General features: G+C 45.9%; 1 protein-coding gene and 1 pseudogene across 4 annotated transcripts in view; both read left to right on the forward strand.

Moving 5' to 3' along the window:
- Nucleotides 1-530: 530 nt before the first annotated feature.
- Nucleotides 531-1390, forward strand: LOC133061633 (protein SET-like; annotated as a pseudogene).
- A 3980-nt stretch (nt 1391-5370) lies between these two features.
- LOC133061812 (adhesion G protein-coupled receptor E2-like) overlaps nt 5371-16037 on the forward strand; it is a 61343-nt gene continuing 50676 nt past the window's right edge. Inside the window, exons 1-11 of one of the 4 annotated variants that reach the window (XM_061150029.1) lie at nt 5430-5441; nt 6363-6408; nt 8606-8659; nt 8976-9095; nt 9635-9790; nt 12941-13072; nt 13998-14141; nt 14624-14770; nt 14857-14903; nt 15017-15094; nt 15499-15676. In XM_061150029.1, the coding sequence (XP_061006012.1) occupies nt 8632-8659; nt 8976-9095; nt 9635-9790; nt 12941-13072; nt 13998-14141; nt 14624-14770; nt 14857-14903; nt 15017-15094; nt 15499-15676 (1030 nt within the window). In that variant the 5' untranslated portion in view covers nt 5430-5441; nt 6363-6408; nt 8606-8631. Of the gene's footprint in view, nt 5442-6362; nt 6409-8605; nt 8660-8975; nt 9096-9634; nt 9791-12940; nt 13073-13997; nt 14142-14623; nt 14771-14856; nt 14904-15016; nt 15095-15498; nt 15677-16037 lie in introns of all 4 variants that reach the window. The other 3 variants (XM_061150026.1, XM_061150028.1, XM_061150030.1) reach the window with 3 other exon arrangements.

Genomic DNA, 16037 nt, shown 5'->3' on the forward strand with positions numbered 1-16037 from the left:
AAAAAGTGCAAAGAAAGAAAATTATCATAATTCCGTCACACAGACTTCCAGAAAATTTCAGGGATATATTTTTCTTATCTTTAAAAACATATTAAGAATATTTTCTTTCATCATCAAATATGGATCTCAGAATATGTTGAGCTTTGTAGAATAATAAAATCCTTAGTTTTAGACCTGCCACGGTTTAGGGATGCTGGAGTGACATGACGGAAATCTTTGTGGTGTTGGAATACTGAGAGATCTTGGTTGCATTGACAGTTGCAGGAATCTACAAATATGAAAAAGACATGGAATTACACACACACATCGTACCAATGTCAGTTTCCTCATTTAAATATTGGACAATCATCATATAAAAATGTAATCTTTGTGGGGAAATGACTGAAGATTAAACAGGACCGCTTGGCACTATTTTGCAACTTCCTCTTAATCTATATTTCAAAATAAAACTTAAAAATAAAAGTCTGAGTTCTCTGAGCTTGCAGTACCTCTCTCCTCCCCTGGGAGGATTCTTGGCTTTTTTTCCCAGCATGGCCCCCAAACACCAGTCTTCACTTCCACCACAAGCTAAGAAACCAAGAAAGCAAGGCGGATTCCTGCCTCCAGGCCAGACGAAGCATCTGCTTCTTCAAATTTGCTGAAGGAAGAAAAAAAATAGCAAGAAGCAAGTGAACATGTTGATGAAGTGCAAACTGAGATAGACTTAATGAACAAGCCAGTGAGGAGATTTTGAAAGTAGAATAGCAATATAACAAACTCCACCAACTATTTTTTTAAAAAGAGGTCAGAATTTATGGCAAAAATCCCAAAATTTGGGGTAACAACATCTGATAACCATCCACAAGTGTCTGCACAGTTTGGGGAGGAGAATGAAGAGGCACTACATTATTTGACAAGAGTCAAAGTGACAGAATTTGAAAACATTAAATCAGGTTACAGAATAGATTTTTACTTTGATGAAAACCCTTACTTTGAAAATAAAATTTTCTCCAAAGCATTTCATCTCAATGGAAGTGGTGATCCATCTTCAAAGTCCACTGAAATCAAATGGAAATCTGGAAAGGATTTGATGAAACGATCAGGTCAAACACAGAATAAAGCCAGCAGGGAGAGACAGCATCAGGAACCAGAAAGCTTCTTCACCTGGTTTACTGATCATTCTGATGCAGGTGCAGATGAGTTAGGAGAGGTCATCCACAGATGATATTTGCCAAATCCATTACAGTACTACTTGGTTCCTGACATGGATGATGAGGAAGAGGAAGGAGAAGAAGACAATGATGATGAAGAGGAAGAAGGATTGGAAGATATTGATGAAGAAGGGGATGAGGATGAAGGTGAAGAAGATGAGGGGGAGGAAGGAGAGGAAGATGAAGAAGAAGATAGATGACTAATGAAAGGACCACTAATGGATTCCAAACTTTTTTGATCTTCTCCAGTCCTTGGGAGCAAGTTCCAGTCTTTTTTTTTTTTTTTTTCCTTTTCTCCTCTTGTTCTCTGTCACCCTATTTTTAAAGTCTCTTTTCTCCTTTATACCATGGTTCACAACTTATTTGGCGAGGGGAATACCTTGAGCAGAATTCAATGGGTAAAGAATCTCTACCCACTTCTGTTCCAAATTCATTTTTATCCCTTGTTGCCTCAACAAAATCTTTATGAAATCAATACCACCATGCTCTGTGGGAAAAAAACAAAAACCTTCTGCTCCCTTAGCTCTGCTGGAAACTGGAGGGTGTTAGGCCCCTGTGTAGTAATGCATAGAGTTCTAGCTTTTTTCCTCCCTTCTCTGTATAATGGGCTCAGAGACTACACTGTCTCTCTATGAATATGGACAGTTAGCATTTACCAACATGTATCTGTCTACTTTCTCTTGTTTAAAAAAAGAAAAAATACTTTCGAAACGGGGTTTATAGAAGGTTAGCAAAGGGTGGGTTTCAGATGTTTGGGTGGGTTAAGTGGGTATTTTGACAACATGGCTTCTCCTTTGGCATGTTTAATTGTGATGTTTAATGGAAATCCTTGCAGTTTAAGATGAGACTTTCAAAATAAAATTATCTCCTAATGATGACTTGAGCCCTGCCACTTGATGGGAGAATCAGCAGAACCTGTAGGATCTTATTTGCAATTGAAATTCTCTATTGTAATTTTGCTCCTGTTTAAACTTTTCTTTTTGTTTCACTGGAAAAGAAAGATGATACTGTTTTTTTTTTATTATTATTATTTTTTTTTTCCCAGTGGGCTTTGTCATACATTGATATGAATCAGCCATGGATTTACATGTATTCCCAATCCCAATCCCCCCTCCCACCTCCCTCTCCACCTGATTCCTCTGGGTCTTCCCAGTGCACCAGGCCCGAGCACTTGTCTCATGCATCCCACCTGGGCTGGTGATCTGTTTCACCATAGATAATATACATGCTGTTCTTTTGAAATATCCCACCCTCAAAATCTCCCACAAAGTTCAAAAGTCTGTTCTGTATTTCTGTGTCTCTTTTTCTGTTTTGCATATAGGGTTATCATTATCACCTTTCTAAATTCCATATATATGTGTTAGTATGCTGTAATGTTCTTTATCTTTCTGGCTTACTTCACTCTGTATAATGGGCTCCAGCTTCATCCATCTCATTAGGACTGGTTCAAATGAATTCTTTTTAATGGCTGAGTAATATTCCATGGTGTATATGTACCACAGCTTCCTTATCCATTCATCTGCTGATGGGCATCTAGGTTGCTTCCATGTCCTGGCTATTATAAACAGTGCTGCGATGAACATTGGGGTGCACGTGTCTCTTTCAGATCTGGTTTCCTCAGTGTGTATGCCCAGAAGTGGGATTGCTGGGTCATATGGCAGTTCTATTTCCAGTTTTTTAAGAAATCTCCACACTGTTTTCCATAGTGGCTGTACTAGTTTGCATTCCCACCAACAGTGTAAGAGGGTTTCCTTTTCTCCACACCCTCTCCAGCATTTATTGCTTGTAGACTTTTGGATAGCAGCCATCCTGACTGGCGTGTAATGGTACCTCACTGTGGTTTTGATTTGCATTTCTCTAATAATGAGGGATGTTGAGCATCTTTTCATGTGTTTGTTAGCCATCTGTATGTCTTCTTTGGAGAAATGTCTGTTTAGTTCTTTGCCCCATTTTTTGATTGGGTCATTTATTTTTCTGGAATTGAGCTGCAGGAGTTGCTTGTATATTTTTGAGATTAATCCTTTGTCTGTTTCTTCATTTGCTATTATTTTCTCCCAATCTGAGGGCTGTCTTTTCACCTTACTTATAGTTTCCTTTGTAGTCCAAAAGCTTTTAAGTTTCATTAGGTCACATTTGTTTAGTTTTGCATTTATTTCCAATATTCTCGGAGGTGGGTCATAGAGGATGTTGCTTTGATTTATGTCGGAGAGTGTTTTGCCTATGTTCTCCTCTAGGAGTTTTATAGTTTCTGGTCTTACATTTAGATCTTTAATCCATTTTGAGTTTATTTTTGTGTATGGTGTTAGAAAGTGTTCTAGTTTCATTCTTTTACAAGTGGTTGACCAGTTTTCCCAGCACCACTTGTTAAAGAGGTTGTCTTTTTTCCATTGTATATCCTTGCCTCCTTTGTCAAAGATAAGGTGTCCATAGGTTCGTGGATTTATCTCTGGGCTTTCTATTCTGTTCCATTGATCTATATTTCTGTCTTTGTGCCAGTACCATACTGTCTTGATGACTGTGGCTTTGTAGTAGAGTCTGAAGTCAGGCAGGTTGATTCCTCCAGTTCCATTCTTCTTTCTCAAGATTACTTTGGCTATTTGAGGTTTTTTGTATTTCCACACAAATTGTGAAATTCTTTGGTCTAGTTCTGTGAAAAATACCGTTGGTAGCTTGATAGGGATTGCATTGAATCTATAGACTGCTTTGGGTAGAATAGCCATTTTGACAATATTAATTCTTCCAATCCATGAACACGGTATGTTTCTCCATCTGTTTGTGTCCTCTTTGATTTCTTTCATCAGTGTTTTATAGTTTTCTATGTATAGGTCCTTTGTTTCTTTAGGTAGATATACTCCTAAGTATTTTATTCTTTTTGTTGCAATGGTGAATGGTATTGTTTCCTTAATTTCTCTTCCTGTTTTTTCATTGTTAGTATATAGGAATGCAAGGGATTTCTGTGTGTTAATTTTATATCCTGCAACTTTACTATATTCATTGATTAGCTCTAGTAATTTTCTGGTAGAGTCTTTAGGGTTTTCTATATAGAGGATCATGTCATCTGCAAACAGTGAGAGTTTTACTTCTTCTTTTCCTATCTGGATTCCTTTTACTTCTTTTTCTGCTCTGATACTGTTTTAAATGTTAAAAGTGTACAAGTTGCTTGGTTACAATAAAACCAAATGTGTACACAAAAGAATTTTTTTAATCTGTTAATGTTATGCCCGATGTCCGAATCCCCGAGCGGGAAGAGAGAAGGCCTCCAAGACAATGCAACTCACAGGAAGGGAAGTTTATTACTGACTCGAGCCAGGACTCTCCGCCCGCAACCAACGCAGTGGTGAGAGTTAGAGAGCCCCGAGCCCAGGCTGTTACACAATTTTATAGGGTGAGAAGCAGATTGGTTACACGTTTGCAAAACAATTTCATTGGTCAATACTTTTGCACACGCGGGACTTTCCTGGGGGTTTCCGCCCCGTTCCTAATTTCCTAATTGGCAAACATCGGTGAAAGCTAATTGGTCCTAATTGGCAAACAGTGGTCATTGTTAAGCGAAAACTACCTGATAGTAGGAAGGCCTACTCCTAATCTAAGTTGTGTTACTTCTGCTCGCCTCACAGTTAATATATAGCAAATAAATAATTCTGTATAATCCCTCTGAACCAAGGTCTTCATACATGCAAAAAGACCAATAAAATGAGTCTTCATGTTTGATATAGGAGGTCTTCATATATCAAAACAATATAAAAACCACTTTTGAAGAGTCTTGCAGTACAAATACCAGTAATGCTATGCAAATGCTTAGAAATTTAAAAAAAAAAAAATGCTTAGAAATTTCAGAGAAGTAACCATCAGGCAAAACAGGGGAAAGAAACATCCAGACCAGTGATTTCCCGTTAGATTATGAAAAGCAGCATGAGTGTGTGCCAAGTCACTTCAGTCATGTCCGACTCTTTGTGACCCTATGGGCTGTAGCCTGCCAGGCTCCTCTGTCCATAGGATTTTCCCGGCAGGCCATGCCCTCCTCCAGGGAGTCTTCCCAACACAGCTATCGACCCCATGTCTTGTCAGTCTCCTGCATTGGCAGGTAGGTTCTTTACCACTAGTGCCACCCGGAAGAGCCCCGTGAAAAGCAGAAGTCATACTGAAAGCCAGAAGTCCCTCCCCCACACACAGAGGAAGATAAGACATCTTCTGTGGCTGGGCTTGCTGGTCTCTGCACCATGAGAAACAGGTATCTAAGTCTGCTTTCAGGTAAGTAGAATTATAACGATGGAGTTAGACAACTAAAGCTGCCTGAGAATTTTCTCTGTTCTTTACTTTTAGAGGCTTTTGCTTTGTTTCTGGTTTTCCCACTATCTTTACAAAGGAAAGCAGGGAAGGAATTTAAGAAGGGTATTAACTCAATTATGTTAAGTTCTCAAAGGAGAAAATTGGTGAAACTTTTAATTAGTTAATTAATTTCTATTTTTGGTTGTGCTGGGACTTCACTGTTGTACATGGGCTTTCTCTGTTTGCTGTGCATGGGGGCTCCTCTTGGTTGCAGTGCATGGGCTTCTCATTTTTGTGGCAACTCTCTCTTTTTAAAAACTTCTTATTTCGTATTGGCATATAGCTGATTAAGGGATAGGCTAGCCACTCCAGTATTCTTGGGCTTCCGTTGTGGCTCAACTGGTAAAGAATTGCAAGCAATGTGGGAGACCTGGGTTTGATCCCTGGGTTAGGAAGATTCCCAGGAGAAGGGAAAGGCTACCCACTCCACTATTCCAGCCTGGAGAATGTCATGGACTGTATAGTCCATGGGGTCCAAAGAGTCGGACACAACTGAGCAACTTTTACTTTTACTTTTCATAGCCGATTAACAATGTTATGATAGTTTCAGGTGGACAGCAAAGGGACTCAGCCATACATCTATACGAACCCACTCTCCTCCAAACTCTGGTGGCTCCTGTTGTTGCAGAGCATGGGCTCTAGGTGTGTGGGGTTCAGTAGCTGTGGCCCATGGAGTAAAGTTGTTCCACAGCATGTGGGACCTTCTGGACCAGGAATCGAACCTGTATCCCCTGCATTGGGAGGCAGATTCTTGCCTATTGGACTACCAGGGAAGTCCCAAGTTGGTGAAATGTATTCCTAGTGAAACTTAACAAAGATTTCTAATTTTACCACCTGTATTAGCCCAGGTTCTCAAGAGGAACAGAACCAATAGGATGAATCTATAGAGGTGAGAAAGGATTTTATTTAAGAAACTGATTCATGAGATTGTGGAGGTTGGAAAGTCCAAAAATCCCAAGGACCAGCAGCACACTGGAAACCCAGGATGACCTGATGTTGCATCTCATGTTTGAGGGCCTCCAGAAATGATCTTTTTTTTCTTCAAAGAGGTCAATTTTTTTTTTCCTCTTAGGCCTTCAACTGATTGGATGAGGTTCACCCAGATTATGGAGGGTAATGTGCTTTATTGAGAGTCTACTGATTTAAATGTTAACTCACAAACAGACTCACTGACTTAGAAAATAAGCTTATGATTACAGGAGGATGTGGGGGATGAGAGATAGATTGGGAGTTGGGGATTCACATGTACCCACTGCTATATTTAAAATAGATAATCAACAAGAACCTACTGCATAGCACAGGGAACTCTGCTCAATATTCTGTAATAGCCTAAATGGGAAAAGAATTTGTAAAAGAACAGATACATGTGTATGTATAACTGAATCACTTTGCTATACACCTGAAAGTAACACAACATTGTTAATCAATATGGTCCAACATAAGATAAAGATGAAAGAAATGATTTTTCCTACCAAACAATGCTAGTTCATGTAACACCTTCACAGCAATGTCTAGAATAGTGTGGGACCAAATATGTGGGTACAGCGGCCCAGCCACATTGCTACATAAAATTAACCATAATATCAACTAAACCTTATTAGTCTTCAGTCATCTAAAACTGTAGTAAAGCTCACGCTATTATGCTATTACTGCCATTGCAGTAAATCAAACCAGTCAGTTCTAAAGGAAATCAACTCTGAATATTCATTGAAAAGACTGATGCTGAAGCTGAAGCTCCAATACTTAGGCTACCTGATGCAAAGAGCTGACACTCTGGAAAAAAACTTGATGCTGGGAAAAATTGAGGGCATGAGGAAAAGAGGGCAATAGAAGAGGAAATGGTTAGATAGTATCATCGACTCAATGGATGTGAGTTTGAGCAAACTCTGGGAGGTAGTGGACGACAGAGGAGCCTGATGTGCTGCAGTCTACGGGGCCACAAATAGTTGGACATGACTTAGCAACTGAAGAACAACAGCTCATTTTTCATTGGGGAAATTGTGCTTCAAAGGACAGGTGGCATTTCCAAAGACACATGGCCACCAAGTGAAAGTTTGTATGCAGGCTTGGGTCTTCAAATCCATTCTCCACCAGGATCCTCTGTCACATTACAGTGTTGAAATGGCAGTACTGCCTGAAAGAGGAATTATTTTTTATCTTTGCCCAAGAAGAAAGATCCTGTAAGGCACACAGCTCTGAAAAGATTTTCTTAGGGTTCATCTGCTCACTTGGATGGGATGACAGACTGGGTACTGACTATAGGGTAGACTTCAACCCTTTACAGCCACAATGGTTTCATATCACAAAGCCTACTGCTGCCAGTGATTCATTTCAGGGTTGGACTGAGACAGAGGGGAGGAGCTGTGACCTCAGTGCACTATGGAAAGGTCAGGAGCTCATCTGCAGGGAACCACAGCAGCCACGGCTGCTGAACCTAGAGAGGCCGCTTATCCAGGGGAGACTGGATCTACCTGCAGATACCTTAGTTCTCATATCTACCTGTCTTCACCCTCTCCTGATTCCAAGGTTCCATGTCCTGCTGACATCATCATGAGGTAGGGCTTGGACTGTCTAACTCCAAACTTGGACTGTCAAACTGCAATATCCAGGCTCTTCCTATGTGTCCTGAAACATGTAACTTCAACAGGAGAAACCATCCTGGAGAGAAATCCAGAGAGATTTCGGCCACGGCCAGAGGACAAAGAACCTGAGTATGGGCAAAGGCACCCCATTCCGAGGACTTTCTTCCCCCTTCAAATGTGTCTCCTCATTTGGGAGAGGTTGGAGTTTCTAAGATGTGTCCTTGTCATCAGCTCTCTGTGTATACTCTGTCCCTTTACATCTAGCACCTGCGGTTCCATGAGGGCTGTGCCTGTCAGTAACTGATTCCTTGGGGGGTCCCAGGAGATGCAAGGGAAAGGCAGAGTTCTCAGTTCTGTGCAAAGCACAAGAACCTTGGGGAAGCTGCTGGAAAGTGGCGGGCAGCAGGGACACCACCATGTCCCCAGAAGGCAATGGCCACATGGAAAGAGTTGAAATTGAAGCTCCATTTTCCTATCTTTGTCATCTCTGTCTTTCTGCCCCAGGACTCTTGGTGCTGCTGCTGTTTCCAATGGGACCTACAGCCCAGAACAGTAAAGGTGAGCCTGGGGGAAGGTAGAGAATGCATGCCAGGGTCTGGGTTCTCTCACCAACAAAGGAGAGAAGGAGACTTATTTTTCAAGTGAGGTTCAGAAATGGTTCTCTGGGAACAAGAGAAGTTATTTCTTTTACCCAAGTGCCCAGAGTGTTCTGAGCTCTTCCCCTTTGGATAGCATCATCTGTTCCCCTTCCTCTCTCCTTCCCCCCATTCATGCTTCCTTCCCTTCTTCTGCCCATGGACCCCCAGATGATAGCTTTCTTTCATTCTCTGGAACTTCTGATGATGGTCTCCATCCCCATCTCTGACCCCCACAGCCTGTGCTTTGCGGTGCCCTCCGAAATCCTCATGTGTCAATGGCAACGCCTGCCGCTGTGATCCAGGATTCATTTCTTCTTCTGGGGAGGTCTTCACGGACCCCTTGGAGAGCTGTGATGGTACGGACACTTGGGGTGGTGGCAGGACATGCAGAGAATGTATGGTACAGCCCAGTACCCATGGGAGACACGGGTATTCAATGGGTGCCTCAGGCTTTCTCCTCAGAATTGTCAAGCACAGAAAAAATAAAAACAAAAAGATACAAAGGTGGAGAGATGAGACATGACTAATCCTGGCTTCCTGGAGAGGAGCTAGATCTCCAGGAGTCTGAAGTTTGAGCCTTGGTTTGTCCTTTCAGGACTGAGGAGGGAGATGCAGAGCTTCTACCCACTCCCCACTTCAGCACTGCCCATTGTGTCCCAATCTGGGGTGCCAGTCAGAAGGCTAGGAAGATCAGAGCTGACTGCACAAGCTTCAGGGATGGCTTGTTCCAGCTGGATTCTAGACTCAGCAGTATTGACCAAGAGTCTAAATCTTTCCAAAAAGACATGGATTATGTATCAGGCCCAGTGCTGCAGAGTCAGGTAGGGGATGCGGATCTCTGTCTTGAGGGGACACACATCTTTGGGAGGTGACCCTTTGCCTTGTTGTGTTCCAGACATCAATGAGTGTGGACCACCCTCACTAGCGTACTGTGGAAGTTCAGCAGACTGCCAGAACACAGAAGGGGGATACCACTGCACATGCAGCCCAGGATTTGAGCCTACTTCTGGGGCAACAATATTCCAGAATGAGAGTGAGAACACATGTCAAGGTAAGAATGATGCTGCATTTTCTGCCTCTCATTCTTGAGGTTTCAGGGCCAAAATGCTGAGTCATATCTGAAGCATCCAGGAAACAGGACCTTGGTTACAGGTGTAACACCCAGGTCTGAGTTGGGACAGTTTACAGGTACCTGTCCCACCTGCACAGAGAGACAGATGATACGAGCCAGGGACCCAGGTCCTGGCTTTGCCACCTGAGGGCTGCATGTATGACACTGGCCAGGATACTTATTCAGAAATCACTGTTAACATGGGAAATGTGATAATTTAATTGTGATTTTCTGTTTCCTTTTTTAGGTATGCCTATCTAGCACAAATAAAACCAAAAGCAGCTTTGTCAAGATCACTATGCGATCTGGACAAGTTACTTCACCTCTCTCTGTGACCCAGCTTACCTAACTATAATCTCTGTGCCCCAGCTTATCTAACTATAAAAAGTTGGGAGGGAATTATGGTGTTTACCTCATAGAATTGCTGAAAGGTATATGAGGTCACAAAGCACAAAACACTGATGGCTGCTGGGCTTTTAAATTATGGTCATCATGATCTAATGCACCCTCTCCAGGATGGGCATCCCTGAGGGCTGTGCCCAGGGTGGGTGCTCAAGAGCAGCTGTCCTGGTCCATTCCCTCCTTCACCAGGACCAGGAGGAGCATGGCCTCCACACATCACCAGGCTTTTCCCCACTTCCAGGGGGAGCAGGCAGGTAGAGAAAGGGGCAGGGGGTCAGAAGTGGGTCAGACAGGACTCCAGAGAGGGGTCCATGAACAGGGATAGACCTGAATACTGCGAATGGGGTGGGGAGGAGAGTGAGGGTGGGAGGTGAGAAGGATGCTGAGCTCAGGGTTCAGAGGACTCTGAAGAGTGTTCTTTGACCCACCCCGCTGCAGGGAGAAGAGCCAGCAACCTTGGGGCCCAGTCCCTTCCCTCCTGCCCTGCAGACAGAGGGCAGCGGAGCCTCCCTGGTGGGAGGGAAGAGGGGACCTGCACCTGTGTGGAGTCTCTGCTAACCCATAGCAGCCTCAGTGGGTGGCTGTTGTGCTTGAACTCGTGACCTGGTCAGAAGACAGAGCCTTCAGTAAATTAGTAAAGGTCCCTCATCTCCAGGCCGACTGTGTGTTTGTGGAATGGAGATTGAGTCGACGTTCTTTCCCCAATTTGCGTCATTGGCCAGATACTCTTGTGCAGTGAGCAACCTGCACAACTGCACGTGGTGATCATTGATCCCACTCAGTGGGTCTGCACTAAGCGGGCTGCTCACCCATTGTTGTGAGACCCTCCAGAGACATAGATGTAGAAGACTGAAGTGGGAGGGGACCTCAACAGACCTCAAGGTGGATGACAGGGAGATAGCCGCCTGCTGGTTTGCATCAAAACCTTCTGCCTGAAGACCTAGATCTGAGACAGGCTTAGCTGGATTGTCTTGCACTCGCCACCTAAGCATTCCAGCCCTCGCTGCACCCAAGTACATGTCCATCCATGTCCAGGCTGTGAGGTCTGCTATGAGAAGACCTAGGCTGGGTCCCTGGGCTCCTTGTTCAACTTTTCCAGGCATCAGACGGCTGTCTTGTGTGCCTATCTAGTCTCCCAACCCTCTCTGAACCCCAACACTCAGGACCTCTGCAGAGGGTCTCTTCTGGATGTTCAGAACATCCCACTGTCACATGGCATCTTATCGTCTTAAAACAAAGGAGGAAGTGACATTCACACCATACTCAGTGTGGTCACAGCACCGTGTGGTCCAGAACACTATCTGTCCTCATTGCCATTGTTAGTGCTGTCTGGGAGAAGACCTGCCGCCACTGGGGCCTCTGAGACCCTGGGTCATGGTGTCTGGGGCTCCATCCAGAAATGTGAGAGGAGGAAGACTCAAGGAATGCTCCACTGTCCCCAGCCATCAATGACCCTGAAGGAAACTGCCTGGAGAAGATGCCTGCTGGCACCCTGACACAACATCTCAACTGCTCAGCTTCCATTTATTTCCCCACCCAAGTCTCCACCTGACCCTCTTCCATAATTTCAGTTCATGGACCTAAGGTAGCTCTGATGACTGGGGCCTGGGAGGATGTTGTGTCACGGGTGTGGCAGGGTGACATCAACCCCCAACCCACTGGAAGAGTCAGGTAAATGAAGAGGTTTCCATCTGGTCTCAATGATAGGTTGTCACCAGAGACCATTTCCTCTACTAAGGAGGTCAACTCAGACTGCACAATGACCCAGACCATGTGAGGACAGAAGGTGGGGGCTGAGCCCCACCCAGCAGTGTGCACATGTCCACATCTCTAGTGGGAGGCCAAGTGTCAAGATGACAGAAACACCTGCCACCCTTCACCCATGAGCACCTGCTCCCTGCTCCAGCCACCCAGCCCTCGCCCATCACAAGCCTTGCTCAGCTGCAGATTCTCATCACTTCCTGCCAGTCTGGGGGACGCCTTCATGGGAATCACATAAAGGCACCTTCACAGCCCTAAAGCTGACTAGCCAGACATCAAACCCACTGTCCAGCACAGCCTGGTGTCCACTGCTCGGGTGGCCTTGGCCTTTTTATCATCACCCGCATTTTCTGTGGAACTGCCCACAAGCCTCATCCTTGAGCTGCATGACTCAGGGGTGGGTCTTTGTCCATGTCCACGGAGCTGGAGTCTCAGAGTTAGCATGGATGGAAGAGCACTGTCCTGCCAGGGTCAGCAGGATTCAAAGAGAACTCAGCTGGCAGCATTCACTCTGGGGAAGTCAGGAAAAATGCATCACCGGGAGCCAAGATGGGCCCTGCTCAGGGAACACAGCTGTACTCGGTTCCCAAGAAGACTCACCCAGGCCTTTGTCCAAATCTTTAGCCTGGGACACGGGCAGCTGTGATGTCACCATCCCAGCTGGGAGCTTCCCAGGGAGGCTCACAGAGTCAGAGATGGCAGACTGGGTAATTTGGGCCACTTCTGGCCACTTCTAGACAACAGAAATTCCGGGTCACCATGCTCATCCATAGGATACCTCCATATGAATGAGGAATGGCCCCCACTTACCAAAGAAGAGAGATCAGGCCCTTCTGGATGCTTCTATACCAAGAAACGTGGATGACACCCAGGCTGGAAGTCTGTCCACAGCCACAGGCATCCTCAAGGCTCTCCTTCCCCCTGCAGACGTGGACGAATGTCAGCACAGACCCAGAGTCTGTAAAGGCCGCAGCATCTGCATCAACACCAAGGGCAGCTACACCTGCCAGTGCCCACCCGGCTTGGAGTTTAACCCAGAGGACCCGAGGGATTGCACAGGTAAACCCTTGGAAGACAGTGTGAGGTGGGCCTGCAGCTGGGGAAGGAGCTGAGGTGGTTCAGGGACCCCAAGAAAGAGGGAGACAAGACTCAGGTTCCTGTGACACCAAGGGCCTGCCGGGGCCCTGCCCAAGGATTGTCTCCATGAATGGTCCCACCACAGACCAGGGACTTAGTCTGAACATCCCAGAACATCCCAGACCTCATCCCTTCCTCATCTGTCACATAGGATCAGAGGGAAGTGTCACCTCTGGCTTTCAGAGGGGGAACCTCAGTCCAGGGCTAAGGAGAATGTGAGTAAGCGCCTTGATGAGGGAGTTGAGCTTCCATGACTCAGTTTCTATCTTTGCCTCATTTTTCTTCTTAAAAATAGGGACAATGTCCCAGCTGGAGTCATCTTAAGGGTAGCTGCCATGACAAGCTTTGGCAATGAAGAGGCAGCAGCACTATGAGGAGAGGTGTGTCCTCAGTGCAGACAGTGAGGAGCTGGGAGACCTGGACTGGACAAGACTGGTCCTCTGAGTTCTGTTCTAATGAAGGCAGGGATGCAGCTACGGATGGCAGTGGTGCCTCCCCATCACTCACCACATCACCCGTGGGCCATGATCAGTGCTACAGCCTCCCTGGTTAGGAGCCCATCAAAGGTGCCCCCACAGAGCCTCCTGCACCAGACGTGAAGGAACTCAGCTTGGTCTGGGATAACACCTGCACCCACAAAGTTGTGCCCTGTCCACCCTGCAGGGAGGATCTGAGCTTATGGAACTTTTACATTAGAAAATGCCATCACATATTTGTATCCCAGCAGGCCAGGTAGCTTGCAGAGAGAGGGTGTCCCCAGAGAGCAGTGCTAAGAAATCTGAGAAGGGGTATGAAGAATGGGTGCAGTGAGTGAAGAGGGGTAGCTCTGATCTGGCTTTTTCCTTAGAGAAAGAATGCACCTCTGGGAGAAACCCATGCCACAGCTCCGCCCACTGCCTCAGCTTCATTGGCAGCTTTGAGGGATGCTGCTACCCCTGCTGGAAGCCTATCCCTGGGTCCCCCAAAGGCTCAAACAACACAGCCTGTAAAGGTCTGGAGCTCAGCTGCTACACTCTTGGAGACCCACACTCAAAACATCTTGTCACATACTCACTGGTACCCACACAAACCAAATAGAAAGATCACTGGGGGTCCCCTGCTGTGTAAGGTGTTAAGCATTTTGAGGTTAAATGTGAAAAGATCTTGGAGGGGTGGGGGGTCTTAGAGAAGGAGCTGGGGTACCAAGCGGAAGGCTCCCAGGGACCCCAGGCAACAGCTAATTACCAACTGGAAAGAGGATATTTCAGTATTTTCACAAGCTGTACTTGTCTCATCTGCTGTCTGTCAGAACTCTACACACTTCCTATATATATTCACAGCGTCCACTACTCAAGGATGTGCTGTCCTTGATTCCAGGAGGTGGCATCACTTCCTGGGAGGAAGGAAGCACTAATTGGAAAGTAAGGGGGCACAGCGAGGAGAGGAACCTTATCAGACCGGGGCAGAGCCTGACTCCCTTCTTTGTGTCCCCAGATGTGGACGAGTGCAGCTCCGGGAAGCATCAGTGTGACAACTCCACTGTCTGCGTCAACACTGTGGGTTCATACATGTGCCACTGCCGCCAAGGCTGGGTGCCTAAACCTGGATTCCGAGATAAGCAAATGACCACCATCTGCGAAGGTACTTGTCCTGCCCTGATCTAAGACCCACCCAGAGCAAACACAGATGCAGCCACACCTAATGAACTGCTCCCCCGTCCCCTGCAGAGATCCCCTTCCCCACCTGGACTGCTCCCCCTGGAATCAAGAGCCAGGTGAGTGGCCCCAAAGTGACAGTCAGCAGGAAATCTCTCCGCAAAGCCCGTTCATTTCCTCCAAGCTCCCACACTCACATGAGGCTCTCTGACCACCTTGTCTTCTCCCCCAGGCGCTCTCTCACTTCTTTAAAAGAATCCAGGATCTGGGCAGAAACTTCAGCTCGGCCTCTGTCCTGAACACTGTTCGGGTAAGGGCGGGACCCAAGGGAGGCAGGGGGAAGCATCCCATAGAAGCCTTGGGAAACTTTGGTCTGGAAGGGGACACCCCAACAACAAAGGCGCTCTCTCCGAGGCTCCACCTCTCCCACAGGGTGGGTGGGAAGAGTGGACATGTGTAGTGACTATTGAACACCACGGCACACCTACTAATGCCCTTTCCTTTCCCTATTTCTGGATATTGGGTTTACATCATCCTTGACACTAATGAAAAAGCTTGGCTTCTGAGTGGCTGGATTGCAGGGGCAAAAATTACCCAGGGAATCGCATCCCGTACCACCTGTATCACCCAGTCTCTTTAGTCTGTTCTCTGTGACTGGGTCATACCTTCATATGGCCTCTCAGATGCATGGGCTTTGTGTCCCCATCCCCCCAGGACCTCCTACAGGAGATGGGTGATCTGCTGGAGAACCCCAGGGACCTGAAAACCCTGCCCTTATCAGAGCAGCGCTTTGTGGTCACTAACCTGCTCTTTGGCCTGGAAAATGTCCTGAGAGGGGTGAGCAAGGCACTGCCTAAAGGGTCATGGACCTTCAGTTCATCTGCAGGCATAGGTAAGTCAGTACCTGAGCCTGACCGCAAGGTCCTGCTTTGCTTGTTCCCTGCCTCCTTGCTCTTCCAATATCACTAGAGCAAAGTGACCATGCTTATATCTCCCAGTTAATCTCTTAAACAAATTAAAATAAAAGGTTAACAGCAAAATAGTTGAGAGGGATTAATAGGGACAAACTTGTAGTTGTAAAATAAATAAAGGGATGTAAGGTACCGAATCTGAAGAAGGAAATGGCAACCTGCTCCAGTATTCTTGTGTGGGAAATTCCATGGACAGATTAGCCTGGAGGGCTACAGTCCAGGGGGTCACAAAAGTCAGACACGATGTAGTGACTAAACCACCACCCAGAATGTTCAGCATAG

Source organism: Dama dama, chromosome 9, assembly GCF_033118175.1.
Source record: "Dama dama isolate Ldn47 chromosome 9, ASM3311817v1, whole genome shotgun sequence".
Lineage (NCBI taxonomy): Eukaryota > Metazoa > Chordata > Mammalia > Artiodactyla > Cervidae > Dama > Dama dama.